This window comes from Pelobates fuscus, chromosome 5 (genome assembly GCF_036172605.1).
Source record: "Pelobates fuscus isolate aPelFus1 chromosome 5, aPelFus1.pri, whole genome shotgun sequence".
Taxonomy (NCBI): Eukaryota; Metazoa; Chordata; class Amphibia; order Anura; family Pelobatidae; genus Pelobates; species Pelobates fuscus.
Window position 1 is genome coordinate 58,577,795 of NC_086321.1, and position 20,703 is coordinate 58,598,497.

At 39.1% G+C, this 20,703-nt stretch overlaps 1 protein-coding gene across 1 annotated transcript in view; it reads left to right on the forward strand.

Annotated features, from left to right (window-relative positions):
* ME2 (malic enzyme 2) overlaps window positions 1-19,250 on the forward strand; it is a 43,899-nt gene extending 24,649 nt beyond the window's left edge. The window contains exons 14-17 of the mRNA XM_063453893.1: window positions 3,548-3,618; window positions 5,353-5,451; window positions 6,025-6,158; window positions 19,150-19,250. Coding sequence (XP_063309963.1) covers window positions 3,548-3,618; window positions 5,353-5,451; window positions 6,025-6,158; window positions 19,150-19,186 — 341 coding nt within the window. The 3' untranslated portion in view covers window positions 19,187-19,250. The remainder of the gene's footprint in view (window positions 1-3,547; window positions 3,619-5,352; window positions 5,452-6,024; window positions 6,159-19,149) is intronic.
* Window positions 19,251-20,703: the final 1,453 nt, after the last annotated feature.

Sequence of the window (20,703 nt, forward strand, 5' to 3'; positions counted from 1 at the left end):
CAAATTTTGTTTTATTGAGGCATCATGAGCATATAGTAAAGAAAGAAGAAACAGGGTTATATCAGCCATAACGTATTTTATTATTAAAGATTTCCCCGTGTTTATGATCAAGATAGAAAAAGAAAACGTCGATAAAATGAATATGCTGGATGAGCCTGTCTTGACATTCAGAACATGTGGAGTCTGTAATGATGATAGAAATACGATCACACTAAACATTACAGGGAGACGATGGGTTTATTTAAATGCTGATGGGGTAAGCCATGCTCTACATGAGGTGGGATGAGAGTAGCACAATGCAGGTCCAGCTAAGTGAAAACCTGCACGTATAGTTCTTAGAGCTAGGCCCTGAACGTACAAAACTTTCCAGATATGGGGAGATAAACCAGAGTGAAACAAGTAGGCAACACGTAATAAAGCTGAGCTGGCAGACTGAGCATAAAAATGAAGGCTCGTGAGTAAAAAGTTAAGATGTTGCGTAAGCTCGTTTAATGAGGGTCAACATGAAGTGTACCAGAGGCATAATTCATAATTCACGTCCCTCCAGGTGTATTAAGAAGGTTGTCGGGGCGTCTATGGGCTGTGCAGGTGGTTCAGTCAGCTCTAGGGAGGGCAGAGGCCTCGGGCCTGCTGTGGTGATTGTTGTAGAAGGGTTCCAATATTCCTTGACTCAGCCGTGGTGTCAGCTGGCTTTTTCTGAGTGCGGTGTCCCCATAGTCTGCTTCCCAACTATGTACGTCGGGTTGATCCCACTCAGCTGCTTGGCAGAGGTCTGTCGTTGACGATATGTCTAGGTGGGAATCTAGCCTGGCGTGAAGTAGGTTGCAGGCCTGCAGTTCAGGTTTTTTTTCGCCTTTGGGGCAGCAGGGTGATACCTCGAGATGGTGTCGGTGTGTCTCACCCCAGGTTAATGGTTAAACGGGAGCTATTTAGCAGGTAAGCCACAAACTGCTGGGAGCTTCAAGAAGATGACTGCTCCATATGAGGAAATGTAGTCCATACTTTTATTGGTGCATTTAAAGCGACCCTGCCTTTCTCCTATTGTTTCCTCTTCTCAAACTCTCTCAGAATCTGTTCTTATCTAGTTCTCTTTAAAAATAAGACAAAGTACTCTGTACTTTTATCTTATCTATTTTTCCTACACTTTACTTTCTTTGACCTAAGGAGGAGCTAAAGCCAGCTCCATTTCCCATGTCAGAGAAAGTACTCCCCCCTTCTCCTTGACACCGGAAATGGAGCTGGTTGGCTCCTCTTTGTGTCAAAGAAAGAAAAGCGTAGAAAATTACATAAGACAAAGTAGTTCTTATTTTTTCCTATGTTTAAAAAAAAAAAATACAAAAAAAATCTAGATCATAAATAATGAAAAGAACAGATTCTGAGAGAGGAAAAGAAGGGGAAACAATAGGAGAAAGGTAAGTTCGGCGTGACAGTGCCACTTTTAAGGAAGGTAAAGCTCTCAAAAAATATATAAAAAAAAAAGATTCACACACAGGGAGCTATTTAGAAAATTATTAGATGAAGTTTATAATTGGTGACCTTGCCGCTTTAAGCGGAAGAATTTTAGTTACACCATTTTTTTTTTTTTGCAGTGCATAAAGTAATTACATACACGCCTGAGGTACCCCAACAGCAATCCTCTGGCCCCATAATAAGCGTTACGTTTGGGGTATTAGAGTGAGCTTGCACTTTTTTTTTTTTTTTTTTTTTAAATATTGTGAGAAACACGAGTGCATACAACAAACATTCTGAACTTTGCTTAAACTTAAATATCGGTGTGTCAATCAAGAATTTGTTAATGAGATTTGTTTAAACGTGGTTTGACATAGCCTCCTATAAGTAATATAAAACTTGGTAATATTTAAACATCTGGTACATATTAGAACCTTACACATTCTGAACCTGGACATAGGTATATCTCTACGTTTAAGGGTGTGTTAGCCCGAGTCTTCCAGACCAGGCGTGTCTGGAATGGGGTTCTTAGGGTTAGGCTGTGGCAAGTTAAGTGAGACATACACCGCCCGTGCAGAAGCAAGACAAAAACCTTGTTTAGTCGCATGTTATATACAGTATAATGTATGAGTGCTATCTAGGTAGGTCCTCTTGGCTACTATTTAAGGCACAGGCTAGTTATAATAATCATATTTTGTGTCAGCACCATGTCAAGCGACTGATCTGCAAAACATTATAGGCCACATGTACGTTTCAGTTATCAAAGGAGTTAACTTGTCTACATTAGTTCAGCATCTAAAACACCATAAATACACACATTAAGCTAATCAGCGTTTGTTGCCTCTAGTAGGTGGAGAGAGTCCTCACTGTGAGAGCCGGGTCAAAAGCTGCGGGCCACATAACGAGGGAGTCCATGCCGTTTCAGCCAATGCCCACTCTGGAGGTCTTGTTGGCGGGCCTGGAAAGGATGACGGCGTGCCCCTTCAGCTGCGCCCTGATATCCTGTGCCTCCGCTTGAGCTTCACAGCGCAGTGCCGGTGAAGCACCCCTCCTGCTCGGGGACTTTCTGTGAGCCTTTACCACTAGTCCACGGACTTGCCTCTTTACTGGGGCTGAGTCCTCCCCCGGTGTGGGGCTGCATATTTCTGTGTGGCGTCGCGCTCTCCTTTGCAGGTGTGGGTGGTGATTGGGGGTTGCCCCCCGTGTGGCTCTAGTCCCCGATGGGCCATCATGGTGAGAGTAGGTAGCTCCGTTGGATGCTTTGCCCAGTCGGTGCCCCTCCGGCTGCGCCTCGGTCTTTAGCCATATTGAGGACAGCTTCTTGGCTGGCTGTTGTGCCTGTGTTGCTCTGGTCATAAAGCAGACCTGTGTTGGGGCTGGTGGCTGGCGCCTGTTCTCCAAGCGTTCCCAGAATCGCTGGCATACAGCGTCAAATCGTGCTTGGAAAGCTGCTGCCTAGTCGCTGGGTGTGGATGGCATCGTGTTGGAAGTGGTGCCGTCGGCCATCTTGGTTCGGCTTCGTGGCTTCCACCTATCTGATATGTGCCCAGGAGTCGGTTGTCGGTGAGTGCTCTCCTCCAAAAGGCAGACCGGGATGACCCCCACCGGTCCAAAGGGGGGGGGAACGAGGGCACAGGCGCAGAGATCCATGCTGTTTTGGCAGCAGGAGAGCGGCTGCCTCTCCTGCGCCTGCCCTGCTTGTAGGCCTCAGTCTCCTGTTGGGCGAGGGTTGCCCCCACTGCTGCTCTGGTGATATAATTTTATGCTGATTGAAGTCACCCCTCATTTGATGATCTTTCTGATTCGCTGAATTGTCATTAGGGTAGTTAATCATTGTACTCAGGAGGAGCTGCTGAGGTTTGCTTCCTCTCAGCTCTGCAGTCGGGCCCCGCCCCCCCTTAGTTACACCATTTAACACAAAAACTAAATAGTGTTTTGGTTGCGTATCCTGGAAACGCTATTTTCTTAATATTCGGATCGGTACAATGTAACGTGGATTTTGAAATTAATTTGTCTTTACCTTTGTAAATTGCTTTAACTTGATGATATCAACAGCTCTAAAACTTTTTAATTTAAAGGCTTTTTATTTTCCACACAGGTGTTGCTCTGGCCGTCATTCTAAGTGGTGTTCGTCACATAAGTGACCGGGTATTTCTTGAAGCTGCAAAGGTGGGTAGAACTGTAACAATTTAACTTCTCCATGCGACAGCCTGTTATTAGGTGTGCTGCGTGTTTGCCAACTATACTATATCATATACATACCACACCCCTAAATTATATCTGATCAATTGTGTATTAGAAAATGTGTATTGTCGTTTCACATTTTAACTCTATTCAGATCATTTGAACTCTATTCAGAATTGGGGGGTGGAAAGGAAAGAACATATTTAAACTGTATATTGTCTTTAACCTTGATAAACGTATGACTGTCAGCATTCTGTAGAGTTGTTATACCTGCTTTGTTCAGATAGTCACTGGAGTGCAGTTTCCAGAATTCAGGGGGTAGAGGTTTGTGACTGTTATGGCAACAGTTGCTAAGTTTGTGTAGAGCTTGTTTCATTTAGCCTTTAAGTGATGTTTAGTTCTCACAAAAGCTTTGAATTGGGAAATAAACATTCGTACATAGAGACCAGATTATCTCTGATTCATTTAACACTTGGAAGGACTTTGAGCTTGGTTAAAATCCAACTATTCTTTAAAAAGCGCAGACGCAGTGTCTGTGAAAATTGGGATTACAGTTATGTTACAATTCTGGAAAATATAATATTTAAAGTATGAAATATTCGCAGTCCAACTCAACTTTTATAGCTCAGTACCGATTTAATAATAATTTTTTTTTCTTTAGATTTTTTTATTATGATCCCTCCCCCACTTGTCAATCAATTCTTGGCACAAAAGTCTATGCAAGAGGTCTAAGTCGAGGGTTGAGTGACATGGGAGATCAGGAGAATCCACCTACACAAAGTTCTATTACGTTTTGTCTTATTACTCTAGCAAGCATATCTTTCAGTTGCTGCAGGAATACAGGCACAGCATAACAGATGTCACTCCATTCCGACCTTTATGTGCTGGTAATTGAGCCAACATGACTGCGTCATTTGAGGTGGATTGTCTTGCTTGGGGACGTGCTCCCAATCAGGGCCAAGCTTATCAGTGAGGGTAGTAGGAAGAAGTCACCAGAGGCTTACCTTATTGTAACTTCTACAAAGCTGTAGTGGTGGTTGTACTGTTGTCTGTTAGAGATTTCCTGAAACTATTAAATAAAGCATTTATTGCAATTTGTTTTCTTATGCATTAATTATATTTTAACCTGAACAGCACCTTAACTGTTCGTTTGTCATCATGGTTCACGTGTCTACTAAAAAAATTCAATTCACTGCAACCTTTAAGGTGTTCATTTGCTGATTGTCTTACTAATGTGATTGTGACATTTTTCAGTCTTGGAAATTAATTGCAGACAAGTATTATTTTTGGTTTGAATGGCAATGAATTACAGATTTTTTTTTTTTAATAAATAAATGTATTTTTTGTGCATTGCAGTGCTGGGTAGAATAGAGGGGTAAAAATACATGTTCAGGGTTATTTAAGTGAGAATTTGGGGGGATGTAAGGTGAATTAAAAAAGCTTTTTTAAATCTAAGGCCAAAATAACTGAATTGGAAAAATTCTTCCTAACATTTATGTTTCCAATGTGGGTCTACAATTTGGCATTCATATTGAATTCCCAACAATTCTCATTTTAGTGAATAACCTTGATTGGGTTTTTTTTTTTTGTATACGCTTCTAAATTTTGCTAATTTGTTCAAAGTTCATCGCAGTTCACTATTTACTGAATAAATTATCTATTCCCATCCCATGTCTCGTATATGTTTGGTATACTTACTGATTCTCTGGTTTGCTGTAGGCTCTGGCAGAACAGTTGACTCCTGAAGAGCTGGACCAAGGACGTCTTTACCCACCACTGTCTAATATTCGAGAGGTTTCCATATGCATTGCGGTTAAAGTAGGTGGATTCTATTCTGTGTTCTTTGCCTTGCTCCTTCCCAGATAAAATAGATTTGTGTTTCTCTAGCATTGTACGAATAGAATAAGTTGATTGTCGACTCACCAAAACTCACTATTTTTACATAAACCTCATTAGATCTGAATTGTTCCATTTTGGGGCTTATTGGCAAGGTGCACAAATCATGGAATTAGGAATTGCTTTTTGATGATTTTACTTGGATTTTTTTTTTTTTCTTCTTTCATTTATTTTTACTGCACAACTGTAAACTGAATTTTTAAGTTATTTTTCCCACCATGATATCATAACTTGGGAACAGTCTAAGCATCAAAATCACTTCAACTTTATTAGCTGTATATTTACATTCAGTGTTTTAAACTTATATTGTTTTACTTCATAAGCTTTTTGATTATGGTCTTTTTATTTTATTTTTTTATACTGTTCTTTTTTTGTTGGGAATTATTCTTAAACATTCCCAAATGTTTTTGAACTGTAGCATGTTTTGTATCTATTGAGTCTTCTCACCTCAAACTTTATTTTTGTGTTTAACAATGCTTTTGTCTTGTCTTCTAGGTCATGGAATTTGTATATAGAAATGGCATGGCATTCCAGTACCCCGAACCCATGGACAAGAATGCTTATATTAGGTCTAAAGTGTGGAACACAGACTATGACTCTTTCTTGCCAGATATCTACGACTGGCCCGAGTATGCATCAACACCTCATAGAATGTTCTAGTTGCTAACCACACGGTCTTCTGGAAATTTTCATTTTTAAACCTAAGAATGCACAAAAGAACACGTTTTTTCCCATATCTGGTAGAACCAACATTAGCTCAGCATTCCCCCAAGTCCCAATATTCTAAACATGTATGTTCATGTTGGATACCGAGGGTCTGGCATTACTGAATCAAACTAGGAAACGTGGTGTAGAACAAAGTTGAGACTCCGTACATCCTCTCTGGAAAGAAGGCCTCAACTGTAATAATAATAAACCCAGCTGTGTATATTAATATTGCTCCTCCCAGATATAGGAAAAATTGCTTTGTGTTCGAAATTGAAAACCCTCAGACATTTTTTTATGTTTTTTTTTAAAGTTTCGATATCTGGTTTGAAATAATTAATATTTAAATATCTAGAAGCTGAGCATTTATTCTGAACAAAAAGTTTGTGTTAGAAATTCTAAACTTCCTGTGCCTTGAAACAAACAATCTCACAAAGACCAAAATCCGTTTCAACCTCAAAACCCTATCGCATTCCCCTGTTTGTCATGTGTCCATTTGTATGTATTTGTATCCAAATGATTCCATTCATATTCAAGGCATTATAATCTAGTACCAAATGAACACATTTCCACTATACCAGTTTGTAAGTTCGTTTGAAAGAGTTTACCTTTTCATATTATCTTGTATATAGTTTGGTTTGTGTGCAGGGTCAACCCTGAGCAGTCCGGAAATTATCTGTGGACGGAGGTGTTTACATTCATTCCAAATGATGCACTTTTTTAGGGGTTTAAGCCAGGGTGGGATTTCTAAAAAACACAATATGGGGGGTTGGGAATAAAAATAACTCAAGTTCCTCTTTTTGTTGCAAAACTCTGGGATTTGTAGCTTCTATCTACAGACAAAGAAGTAACTGAAACTGCTGCTTTTTGTGACTCTACAATTGTTCTCAAAGGCACTGCTGCACATTTCTAATGAACGCCTTCTCATGGAGTATTTTATAGTCTTAAAATGTCTTGCAAGCGAGCAGTGGATTTCATATCATTTAATTTACAGAATATTCTCTATTCCTGTGTTGTTGTGGAAGGCCATTAGCGAGGTTTTTAGCAGTAGGAGAAAGACCTTTACACTCTGTATTTCATAACTGACTTGTGATATGTTGATGTAGAACACCATGCCCCCATCAGTTCTCGTTTGATCACACACTAACATTCTAAGAACTGTAGACTGACAACTTCAGGAGGTCCAAGGAAGGATACACTTGCATCTCTCAGGCAGGAAGTGACATCACAAATTGACCAGGGAAGAAGTGATTTGGCTCCAAATCACGCCCACCTTTCAAAAATTAAGTCCTTTAAAGAAATTCTGTGGCTTCATTTAAGTGTAAAACATGCGTTTAGATAATTTCCATGTTCGTGTTTTTTTTAAACTAACTTATGGTTTTATTTTTTTATTTTCTGTTTTGAGAATGGATCAGATGAGTTGCTAAAAGTTTAATGTGTAGAGTGAATTTGAATAATTTCGTATGGCAGAAGCTGCTATGTTACACATTCAACCTGGTTTAGTTTACTTAGTAAAATTGATTGTGTTTTTTTTAGAAGACAATAATACAAATGAAACCGAAGATATTTATATTTGCTCACAATGCAAATGGTGTGGGCGTGGGTCAACGTCTCTGATGTAGGATTTAAAATGGCACAATAATTACCATTACATAATGGTGTAATTGTATCCCTGTTGTAATGGAATTGCAAATCAATATTGCCCTAATTAGAACTACATTCAGCTAAATTCCAACTTGGGTTTAGAAGAAATGACCACAAAATATATTGTATTGATTTAGGGGCCCGGAAAAAATAAGTGCTGCTTTTATATGCTGTCTGCTACTGTGCATGTTATGATGTGAACCTTATGAGTTTTAAAGACTGTAAGATTGTGTGTGTGTGTGTGTGTGTGTGTATGTATATTCATAATTTTGTGCATTTTATTTTTTTTATCCCTGATTTATGTTTTGAAGTTTGCAAAGCTGTATTCTGGTTGGCATGTTTAGACTGTGTTTTTAGTTTTCTTCTGTCTCTCCTTGATGCTGGTTTTGTCTTGTTACAAATGGATAACTGTTAAACATTTTCCAAATCAATATTTGAGTTAATCTGTCTACTCTTTTATTTAGATTCGTATTAATTATTGCAAGTTGAAATGTTTTATTTTTTTTAATTTACCAATTTTTATTTTTTTCAAGTTTTGTAAGGGTACAGAAAAGAAGGGTGGTTACGAGGAAGAAGTAAATAAATGTATTCATCGTACATTCCCCAACATAAAGCACATTGCTCTTCCCTGTTGCCCTTATACTGTAGTACTTCTGATGAGGCCATGTAGTGTGTTTGTGTTGTTTGTCAATGGTGCTATGTGGGTCGTACTCGGCCTAGTGTATAGTAGGGCATGAGCAAGTCGAATTTTAAGCTGTCCGTTGCTCTCGTAAGACTTCAATATTGTTCCCTTTAAATACATCACTGTCTGTGTGGTGTGTATTTTCTTTGTTCATTATTTATTAGTATGACCTCATGACATCCACTGTGAGATCATCTGATTGTGTTAATGGTTGTAAAATCAATACTGTTTAATTGGACAGTGATGTAAAAGTCAATATGAAATAATCTAATGGAGGCTTCTATATAGGGCACAAAGTAACAGATTTTTACTTTTATACTCGCAGAAAAATCTAGCTACCGTAGATCAGATTATTCATTTTCCTTCATTATTTTCAGATTAATAATTTAACTGCACTAATGAGGAATCTGTCTTTTTGGCATCTAATTCTAATGGCAGACAATCTGACTTTTCAAATTGATATAGACACTTTTTTGGGTAGATATACATTTGACAATAATTTGCCAAAATTGATAATGTATGATCTACTGTATTGTTTTATAAAGTGTTTAATAAATACTGAAGTGAATAAAAAAAATGGAATGCATGCCATAGGCTTTTATTTATTTTTTTTTCTCAGCTTAAATTCAAACTAAAGAAAACACCCAAACTACCTATTTTTTGTAATTTTTTTTCAAAGTTGATGGCCAAGTCTGTCCAAATTAGTAATGGAAATTATCTACGGTTAAATAGCCCTTTGGCCACCCTTAGACCAGTGTTCCTTAAACCACTCCCCGAGACCCAACTTACAGTCTCCAAACGGACAGAGGTAGTCTTGCTTCTTTTCAGCTACATATCACAGTGCTAATGATAGAGCTAGAACTTACAATTGACCATTGTATTGATAAATGTGTCTCCTGTTTTTTATTGTACCTGTCCATTTTTTTTAATTCATTTTTTTTATTGATGGATCTGTCAATACAAACCTCCTTTGAGGTTATTAAAAAGGACATTATTCAATTTTAAAAGATTAATTACTACAACCACCATGACCACTTCAGTTATTTGAAGTGGTCTTGGTGGTAGGAATCAATGTGTGAAGTGTTTGAGCTTGAAGGGGCGCGAGATATCATTGCCAAGAGCTTCATCCGCCTATGGATTTACCTTTCCCCTCCCAAAAGGGTTATAGTAACATTTTAAGTTCTCTCAGGGATGTTTGATAAACTAGTAATATAACACATCTGATAAATAACATTGTATATGCATATATACTATGATTTATCATAACCATATATACTATGACTTATTGTAAAGCGCTACAGAATCTGTTGGCGCTATATAAATGATAATAATAAAATAATATCATCCAAGAAATGGTAAATCACCCATCAAGAATCCGTAGGTAGAAAAATCACTTCATGTTTAACCTGACATTGTTCATTAAGGAATTAAGATATAGTTATATATATTTTGTTATTTGTATGAAATGCATATGGAGGTAAGTGGCCATGTGAACTCAAAATACACTGTTCTTGACTTCTATTAACTCGGCTTGAAAGGACACTATAGTCACCTGAACAACTTTAGCTTAATGAAGCAGTTTTGATGTATAGAACATGCCCCTGCAGCCTCACTGCTCAATCCTCTGCCATTTAGGAGTTAAATCCCTTTGTTTATGAACCCTAGTCACACCTCCCTGCATGTGACTTGCACAGCCTTCCATAAACACTTCCTGTAAAGAGAGCCCTATTTAGGCTTTCATTATTGCAAGTTCTGTTTAATTAAGATTTTCTATTCCCCTGCTATGTTAAAGCTTGCTAGACCCTGCAAGAGCCTCCTGTATGTGACTAAAGTTCAATTTAGAGATTGAGATACAATTATTTAAGGTAAATTACATCTGTTTGAAAGTGAAACCAGTTTCTTTTTTTTTTCATGCAGGCTCTGTCAATCATAGCCAGGGGAGGTGTGGCTAGGGCTGCATAAACAGAAACAAAGTGATTTAACTCCTAAATGACAGTGAATTGAGCAGTGAAATTGCAGGGGAATGATCTATACACTAAAACTGCTTTTATTTAGCTAAAGTAATTTAGGTGACTATAGTGTTCCTTTAAGGGATTCACAATACAGTTTATTTAAATGTTGCAGGCCATCCTTTTTATATAAATTCAAAACAATACTATCTCAACAATATTTGAAGTGTGAATAGTGTGTAATAAGTATGAATTATACTTATCTAATGATAAAATTGGTTAGCCTCCCTGAGATCACTTTCCAGATAGTGTTCGAAAACGGAATATAAACGACAAAAAGAAATATGGGAAACGGCTAAATCTAAAAGGAACAAAAACAAATAATAGTGTAACACAGACCGTATAAACGTGCGCTATCATTGAATGCACTCACAAGATAGAAATGTTGGTTGCGCTCAAGGGTGCCTCCCCCGATGATGTTGGGGGCCTTAAATCGGTCTGTAATGCCCACTCGAAATTAGGACTCCAGGTGCAAGTTGGGAAAAGGACCGCAACTTGATTGCAATATATAAAAATAGGTGTTAAAACACCTATAGAATAAAAAATTAAGTGGATATGGTCCTACGCATTTCATACCAATAAGTTGGAACTTCCTCAGGGACCCAAGGTCATATAAAATCACAAAACATGCAACAAGGAAAGAAAGCAGCCTAACCAAACTCATCGCGTGGGCATAGAGTGGGCAATACAGACCGTGGAGTGGGATTTTAAGCCCCCCCAACATCATCGAGGGAGGCACCCATCAGTGCGTTCAATGATAGCGCACGTTAATACGGTCCAACTGTGTCACACTATTTTTTTTTTTGTTCTTTTTAGATTTAGCTGTTTCCCATATTTATTTTTCTTGTCTACATCCTTTTAATATAGTGTTTTTTGATATTAAGAGCTAGTCCCATGTATTGGTATGAGGACTGCCTGTATTCGGAAATGGTTATGTGGTGAATAAGAACAGGCCAGTTGGAACCTGTTAGAGTAATTCTTAATGTCTGTGTAAGTAAACAAGTTTAAAAAAAAAAAAATCAGATTGGTGAAGATTTGTGTTAAAAGTTTGCTTTCAGGCAATTTTTTTTAATTTGTAATTTTTTTTTCTTCAATATTTTTGTTTTATTTTGTTAATATGTGAAGAGAAAGCTGTATTGGTGCCCTCCATACTTTTAAAATGTTATGGAGTGAAATGCACAGTACCACTTGGTTATACATAACAGTTTTGAAATAAGCATATGGAATGTATTGTGGAAATGTATTTATATTAAAAAAAGCCTTTCTCCTACCTTCATTACCTCAAAAATGCTTTAATGTTTTCAGATGCAGATTTGTTGCCATGTGGGATAATGGGATGTTTAAGGGGGTAAGAGAATGTAGGGGCTGGTTTCTGTGGTTTCTGTACACTCTCAGCAGCCACAGATTATTTTCTTCCGTTTAAGATGAAAAAGGTAAATATCCAAGCACACCTGAGGTTACTTCTAAAAGGCAGTCATTTTATTTAAAACAAGAAATTGGAGACAACGTTTCGGCTCCTCTCAGAGCCTTTATCAAGTTTTGAGACTGCCTTTTAGAAGAAACTTCAGGTGCCTGGATATTTATTTTCTTCTGTCTCCAGGAATTTGCGCTCCCTGCCTGGAGCACCCTGCAGGAAGTATTCCCCCTTTTTATAGTGTGTGTGCATTACACTCTTGTGTTTTTCGACAAACTACTTTTTTCATTTTACCTTGTCCGTTGCACAGATGTGGTGTTCTACGGTAATAAATATGGTTTGAATTAAGATGACCTTTGACAATGTCCTATTCATTTTGTGAGGTGGGAGATTCTTTGGCTTCATTGTGACAACCGGGCCTTACCTTTTTTCATCTTTACAAATTTAAAGTAAAGAATCCTTTACTTGCCTTATTTCCATTGCTGAGATTGTCCTTGCTGCTGCCCTCTTACTCTGCTTTCTCGTCTCCTGCAGCCTGGACTCCTTTATGACTTTTTGTCCAATCATGTGCTTCTCATAGAGCAGCATCGTGGTCAAGAAGCATTGAATCCAGTATGACTGTCCTCAGTGACCGTAACTTTGTAACAGCCACTAGATATGTTTCTAGCCTCGCAATCAACATCTCTGTGAAATAGATTCTTTTGCCCTCTGTTGTATATTGTCAGTCCTAATCAATACGTTCAAGGTATAGCTCATGCATGAGAAGATAAATAATCACACTGACACGTGAAGTTCAGTAGGAAAATCCTTCTGTATTACAGCAGTCTGGACGTGGCTTTTATAGCCACAAATTGTCCCATTCAGCACATATACATTGTATAACCTAAGCTGTAAACATTTTGTTGAATTGTGTTGTAAGCTTTTCATTGGATACTTTTAGTAACTAGGTGTTTTCTCATTTCTTCCTTTGTTGACACATGGCTTATTCTTCAAGGGTATAAGGGTGATAAGGGTGTTTGTCTCTGGGGGAGGTATCGTCATTCTGTTGAGCTCAGCAAATTCCATAGCCATCAGTCATCTTAAAGCATAGAAAAATATATCTTAAAACATGGTATACAAAACATTGATTTTCACAGTACTTGGTTTGGGTATTTAAAATGAGGAATATAAAAGGGGCATTTCAGATCCTACACAGCCTTCCATCACATCTGTATCTCTAATACGGCAATTTTTTACATTGCAGGAGCTAAGTCATTCAGATAAAGTAGTTGTGGTGCCTATAGTATAAACCTTTAGTAAATAAACTCTTAAAGAAAAAAATGCTTGTATTCTCTTTTGCATATTTTTGGAGGGGTATAGAAAATATTACTTACAGTAGCTGCAGATCTAGACTCCTGTGCATAAGAAAGTCTTGCAGTCCTTTCCCCATAGAGCACCAGCCTCATAGCACTGAGTGACGGACATTGTAAAATACAGAGAGCAGGCATAGTGCAAGGATTGGATTGCAGTCAGGTTAACTTTTAAAAGGGACCTGCATCACTTGACAATTCTATTTTGTAAACCAGCAATGAAACACTTTTAAGAAAATCTAAAACAATTTAACTTTAAAAGGTAATCTATAAACGTGGTCAGTTTGTCAGATAGGTGAGTTTATTCAGCCTCCACCCTCCCTGCTATCCAGTCTTCTCAGTTTCAGACCAGTCCACTGATTACAGAAACAGGGAATCATTGAACAGCAGCAGGAGTGAGAAACCTGATACTGGGGCATGCACTGCATGAATGGCACTGATAAGACTCCCTTTCTTCTCCCCCTGTTAGGATTGTGCCAGATGGGCAGATCTTCCAATTGCACGTGTGTCAATCTGTGAGCCATACCCAATGCACGTTTGCAGCATTCCTAGGGATGGAACACTGATTGGTTATATCCGTCTACCCCTGGAGTGGGTGTGGAAAGCATAAGAAAGAAGCAGGTGAAAATAAATCCTATTTACCTGCTTTTTTCAGTCTGCAGGGTGAGGCAACTGTTCCATTCAAAGCTAAAGTTTTTAATGAAATCTTTGTCTCTTAAGTGATGTATGTCCCTTTACAGAAAACAAAGTAATTGTGGCAAATAGCCCTGGTATTAAATGCACCAAGGTAAGGATGTAGTTGCAGCAAGACTCTTAATCTTTTGCCAAGTTGTGATTCGGAAGCTAATGATTTCTGTGTTCCCTCGAGCCCACTTTGTGGTTTACATTGGGGTTTAAGAGAAACATGCACAATTTTTGGTATTATTAGGTAAAGGTTGATACAATACGTTGCATACAAGTTTGATCAGTTATGTCTTGTCGATTAGGTCAGCAAAATTAACAGTGCGACTTCAATGCTATCTCGCTTAACTAGTAGTGCATTAGGTCATGCTTAACATGTCCTGTTGATTAGGTCGGCAAAATTTTAATAGCAACTGAGAAGCTTCAATGCAAGTGAGCTTAACTGGTAGAGCGTTAGGTCATGAGTACATACTATGCTATCCTGAGTAAGGTATCATGCTCAAGTAGTATATATGAGGTCATGCCTAAACATTATATTAGGTCCTGTTTGGTCTGCAGGTGGGTAGATAATACAAGGTATTAACAACTACCAGGTCTATGGTGCTGCCACAATTCACACATGCTCGAGTAGTTGGTCAATAGCAGAGTTTTCATTTTGGACTGAACCTGCTTTAGTGTGTTGCAGAGCATGGTTAGTCCTTATAGCAGTTCGTGTGGTTTGCTTAATACAAAGATAATTTGCAAAATGTGTCTCAGTAATTGAAAACGTAAAATTATGACTATAAGCAAAACAAGTGTTCAAAAGGTATTGGCATTGGAGAGTGATAATGTGTGATACCAGAGGTTAAGTCCTGGACCCCATGCTTCATTCTGCCGATTCCCTGTATGGGCTGAGCAAAGTCCCTTTACGGTAAATTCTATGCTTGCAGTTATTAGCAGGAAACCAGGGTGATAAGCACTGCAGTTGACCACAGGGTGAGATGGCGTTGCAGGGTACGAGAGACATTTCCTTCTGCAGCGCCATGTTGGGGCCCCATGTGTGTGAGGAGTCGTTCGTTTGCGGCTGGGTTGCTCGAGTATTTCTTTCCTCCGGTATGTGCAAAGTTTCGTCGGCCGTGCCCAGATCTCCAGTTTCACCCAGAAGGCTTCAAATATAGCGTTTAGCTTGGCTGAGTAGCCCGGCACCCCTGTGTGGTATTTTGATGATTCACTCGGCGTGCTCACCCCTGCCATTTTGGGAATGCCATGTGCATGGCTGCCCTGTTGCTGCTGCTCTTCACTGCCTCTCCAGTCGCTTGATGTGGACCGAGATGACCCCCATCCGTCTATAGGGGGGGTAGGAGGTATCTACATCTAGGACAGTCAGCGCGTGGAGCGGCTGTCTCCCCGCTGCTTGATCTCCGGTAGGCCTCGGGATATATTGTCGGGTCCCCAGGGGGTTGCATGCTTGATTTTGGTATCGGGTGATTCCCCCGGGTGTCCCGGTCATGATGGATCTTCTCCAGTGAGCGATTGCGCCAGGTTTTGGGGGGATTACCCTCTAAAAGAGCAAGAATGAGCAGTAGCTGAAGTGCAGCACAACCTCTCAATCTGGATGCTCTGCTCCGCCCCCCAAGTTTACAAGTCTTTATTGCATTAAGTTCTTCTTGCTTTATTTTGGTTTGTACATGTGTTTGCTGGTTTACAAAAAAATAAAGTCAGTTGATGAATGTCCTTTTTAAATTGCTACATCCTTCCATTATTTTCATTCAAGGTTTTATCTTTCTTTAGAATGATTTGCAATAGTACTACGATTCAATGCCTACTTTTCTTAGCCTGTAGTAGTGCAGTTTTTAAAAGGCACAGAACTGGTGAGCTTGCAGGACAACATATTGATTACGTGGTGCGGTGCCCCAGTTAAAGCATAGATTTATTCTCAGAAGAAGCTGGACACATACACAAATGTTTGCTATGCATGCAAGACACACGGGTACCACACTTGCCATAGTACATCTGCTTACCCATTTAATTTCATATGCCACACAATGGACAGATGCTGTTTAAATGCTCTCCATGGGCAAGGGCGGACTGGCATCTCGTGGCCCTGTAGGAAAGTCTCTGTAGGGATGGTTCTACTCGTGTGGCAGATTAAATATATGGGTATAAGCGATGGAGGCTGCAAGATGTGCAAAGCGTGACATCATATATCACTGCAATTTCTCTCAAAATGATCTGCTCTGCATGACAACGCATTGTCAGAGATCTGGGGGGACACCAAGTTACACAAGGATGTAAAAGACAAACAAGGGAAGGGGGTGGGGGGTGTAAGCCTGCTTCAGTGTGTATAGTCAGAGATGGCTCTAGACTTTAAGGTCCTTAGGCAAAGCTTCAAATATAATCCCAATAATGATGTTGGTGGCAGTGTGTGATGTGTGTTGGTGCATTGTGTCTGTGTGTGGACATGGAGACGTATTTCTGTGAAGAGTTGGTGTGTGTGAACGTGTTTTTTTTCTTTGAAGCAGCAGTGTGCAGCCTAGACATGTACACAGAGAAAAAAATCTGGTTAGTTTTCTTTTAGATTTGGTAATTCGGTCAGTCGAAAATCATACCCATTTAAAATGAACTAAAATTTGGTCAAAATGTTTCGGAAACATCTGAAATTTGGACATTGCTTATTCCTTATAATGTGCTGTTTGAGAGAGCTCCCTAATTTAATATCATTTGAGGCATTTCCCTATATTAATATACCAAATTAGTGTGCTGTTTAGAAGATGGCTTCCTAATTTGATTCCCTTATGTGGGTTACTTAATTTACATACACCATATCATGACACAGTTTAGTAGATAGACGCCTAATTTGGTATCCTTATGTGGGATTGCCTTACTTAAGGACACCAAATCAGGTTGCTATTTAGTAGATGTGCCATAGCTTGGTACTGCACTGTTTAGCAAATACGGTAGCTCCCTTTTTTTGGTGTCCTGCTGAGAGCTTGCCCAATTTAAGAACACCAAATCAGGGCTCTGTTTAGCAGAGAGTGCCCTAATTTGGTACCCTGTTAAGATTGCCTGATTTAAGAACTCCAAATTAGGGAGCAACACTGCGCACATATGTAAATGACAGTGACATTACTGTGTGCATGTATGGATAAATTAGAGTGTATGTTACAGTGTGCACTAGTGAACGGCACCTTAATTTGGTACTTTAAATAGGGCAATCCCACACCATTAGGGTACCAAAATATCCATCCTAATTTTGGATCCTTAAATATGCAGTCCCACGTAAGGGTACCCAATGAAGGCGCTATCAAAAATTAAAGGTGAGGGGTGGGGTTCTTAACTTTATGAAGCAACTGCTTAAGTTGCTTAATAAAGAAGTCCCTAATTTTATATGAAAACTAATAAGTGCAAATAATTCAGTTCAATTCTTTCCAAATGAATACATTTTTGGTCCATGTCGGATGCTGCCAAATTTGAAAGCTTCCGAATTCTGAAATTTGGCAGAAATTTAGACAAAAACATAATTGTATGAAATCTGAATGCATATGTCTAGTGTTGACATGGCGGTGTATTTCTGCGTAATGTGTTGGTGTGTGAATGCGGTTATATTTCTGGAGTGTCAGAGCGTGGTGGACATGGGCAGTGTATTTCCAGCTATGTATTTACCGCGAGCATAACAAGGCATAGCATTAAAATCACAGCTACCTTGCCATCTACTTCGCTCGCCCACCTGCCTAGCAGCCCCACTGAACCCAAGGTAAAGAATCCACTCCAGCTCTCCCTAAATGTAGAGAGGCTGGGAGGTGTGTGTGTGTGTGTGTGTGTGTGTGTGTTTTTTTTTTTTAGGATTTGATTATATATGCAGAACTATAGTGAGAGTACACTTTTTATAGCATATTTTCAAAGTGACTCTCTCTGCCCCTCTTTCCCAAAAATGGGCATGTCATAAAGCTACAATCTTTATGAAATGCTCATAATCACTGTGTTGGAATTTCATTGAAATTACAACCCAGTCAAAAGATCTCATAGTAAGGATAACTTTGTCTCATGTATTTTGCCTATGCTTGACAAATGGTGGAGCCCCCAGCAGCCACTAATAATGGCTTAGGGGAAAAGGCTATCTTCATGGAGGATTCTGTGTTATCACCAGACCCTCCATAGTCGTCAGTGCTGCACTCTTGCGCATGTGCGGGAGTACAGTACTGATGCCGGCTCCTAGCAGATGAAGTGCCAGGAGCTGAAGAGGACCTCACCGAAAAAAAATGGCGGCTCCTGCAAGGGTCAAGTTCAGGCAAGTAAGAACTACCTTCCCGTGCCCCACCAGGCCACCAGAATGTAAGCAGAGCAGTCACCATCTGGGGTCTTTTCAAAATATGGAAAGTGACAGTGGTGCTCCACTTTATGTAAAATGTACTTAGAGACGAATTTTACTTCTTAGTAAAATTTGTTTGCTGTCAGTATCTCTTCTTATATTTTTTACCGCTTATGAGGCCAATATGGAGGTGAGTTCAGAGGATTTATCAAAGACTGGCCTTAGTTTGTCAGCTGTTGCTTTGCTGATCTGAGTTTGATCATTCTTCAAGGATTGCTAGTTCTGGAAGCACCGAGTTTGAAATTTCATGGTTCATGGTCACCCACTTGTAGATATCCTTAGTATGGTACTACATTAAGAAGGTGTTTAGTGAATTACTACTCCTGCACTTTACTACCACTGTTACTTGTACATCCATACACATTCGTTTTCTTTTAATATTTATCAACATAATTTGAAAACTTTACTTCTGTAGATAACATTTGATCAGGTTAGGAAATGTTCATCCGTGGATTGTAGAAGTTACATAGTTACATAGTTACATAGCTGAAAAGAGACTTGCGTCCATCAAGTTCAGCCTTCCTCACACCTGTTTTTTGCTGTTGATCCAAAAGGCAAAAAAAAAAAAAAAAAAAAACAGTTTGAAGCACAATTTTGCAACAAGCTAGGACAAAAAATTCCTTCTTGACCCCAGAATGGCAGTCAGATTTATCCTTGAATCAAGCACATATTACTCTACATTGAAAGATTATATCCTTGAATATTCTGTCTTTGCAAGTATGCATCTAGTAGCTGTATTTCCTGACTGTATTTAAAAACACCAATATATTTTGTTTTTCAACTTTCAGGTTATCAGGACCCTTTGAGTCCTCGGAGTCAACATGATAATCCTTGTCCTGACGTGCAATAGCCAACTGTTACAAATATGATTTTTATTTATTTTTTTTAATAAAATATTGAATATGCATACCTCAATGCATGGTGTTTGGTTTTTGTATTTTTTGTTTTCTTTTCTAATCTTGGAAATCTAGAGTATTTAAATTGTCTAAAACTGGACCTAATAACAACAAATCCTAGCATTAATCACCATAGCTGAGGGTTTTTACATACCTCCACCCTAAAGTCATTGTCACTGTACGGACAGAAAGATTGTGGACGTCATGCCCAGAGATGGACTGATGTTACTCCGTGGTAGAGGTGGATGTTTGACGCTACTGCTGCAACCAAAAATATTATTATATAGACCCAGAAGCCAAACCTGGAGGATCTAGGTTAATTTTGCTTCTATTTGGACTAGTAAAGGAACTATCAGCATAATCTGTAAAATTGTGACTTTACATCGCTATCGTTAAAAATGTTTGAATTGTATTGTATTTTTTTTAACCAGCTGTCTCTATGGGCCAAAATGCTGACATGTTGTACTTATTCCAATAAAAAAAATGTGTGTGATGTCACTTCCACTGTACATTGCGGCATTTTTGTAATGGGAACATAGCTGTAAGTAATGTTTACTAATCTTTTGCACTATATATGGGCCATACTTGCTCGAGTTTGTTGATGGCAAACGTTTTTGAGGCTGAACATTCCATCTTTTACAGAAATGAAATATGTAATATAAGTGTCCATTCATGCGCTTTCCTGTTACTTTCTGTAAATTTCCCTTTCCCAGTGGAGATCCACCCAAAATGTCCGATGCATGCTTCTGTGCACTAAAAGGTTAGAAGCGTGCTGGTATCTGCCCTAGTTGTGAACGGTTATATGGTGATAACATGACTCATTAAAAGCAATATTTATAAGGTTTCCAAGATTGAAATGTACTATACAAACAGTCGGAGAGTGCCATCTCAGACACCTGGTGGCAGCAATAGGATAGGTGATTTGAAGTGTTGAAACAGAAAGGGGGTTGGTCCACCTGAAGAATTGGCAGGTCATCCTGGTGTGAATGCATGCCAGGCTGCATGCCAATCGGGAAGGCCGGACTGGCCAAGGGCAGATCATGCAAAGATTGCTGTTTCAGTACTCTCTGCAGGGTCCTAGAGCTCTGACCATACAAGCTAATGATGGGCTTGCCTTACATTTTCTGGGGCACACAAGGGAACAAAGTCAAGACAAGACTCTAAAATAGGAATTGTACAGTCAGAATCGTGATGTCTGGGAGGTATAATGCTCCATAAGAGTCAGAAATAACTTAAACTAATGAACCTTATAATTGCAAACTTTATCTGTTACTTTGACAAATGCTTACCTTGCTGGCCGTTTTATCTGATTTGAATTGGTATTCCCTTTGACCAGAGTAGGTATTTCCAGTTAGACACAAAACCGATGTAGAAGACTGAGAAAGGACACTGAAACGGCACAAGTCTCAGTTCTACAGTGGTAAAATAGTCCTTGTTGGATAACTC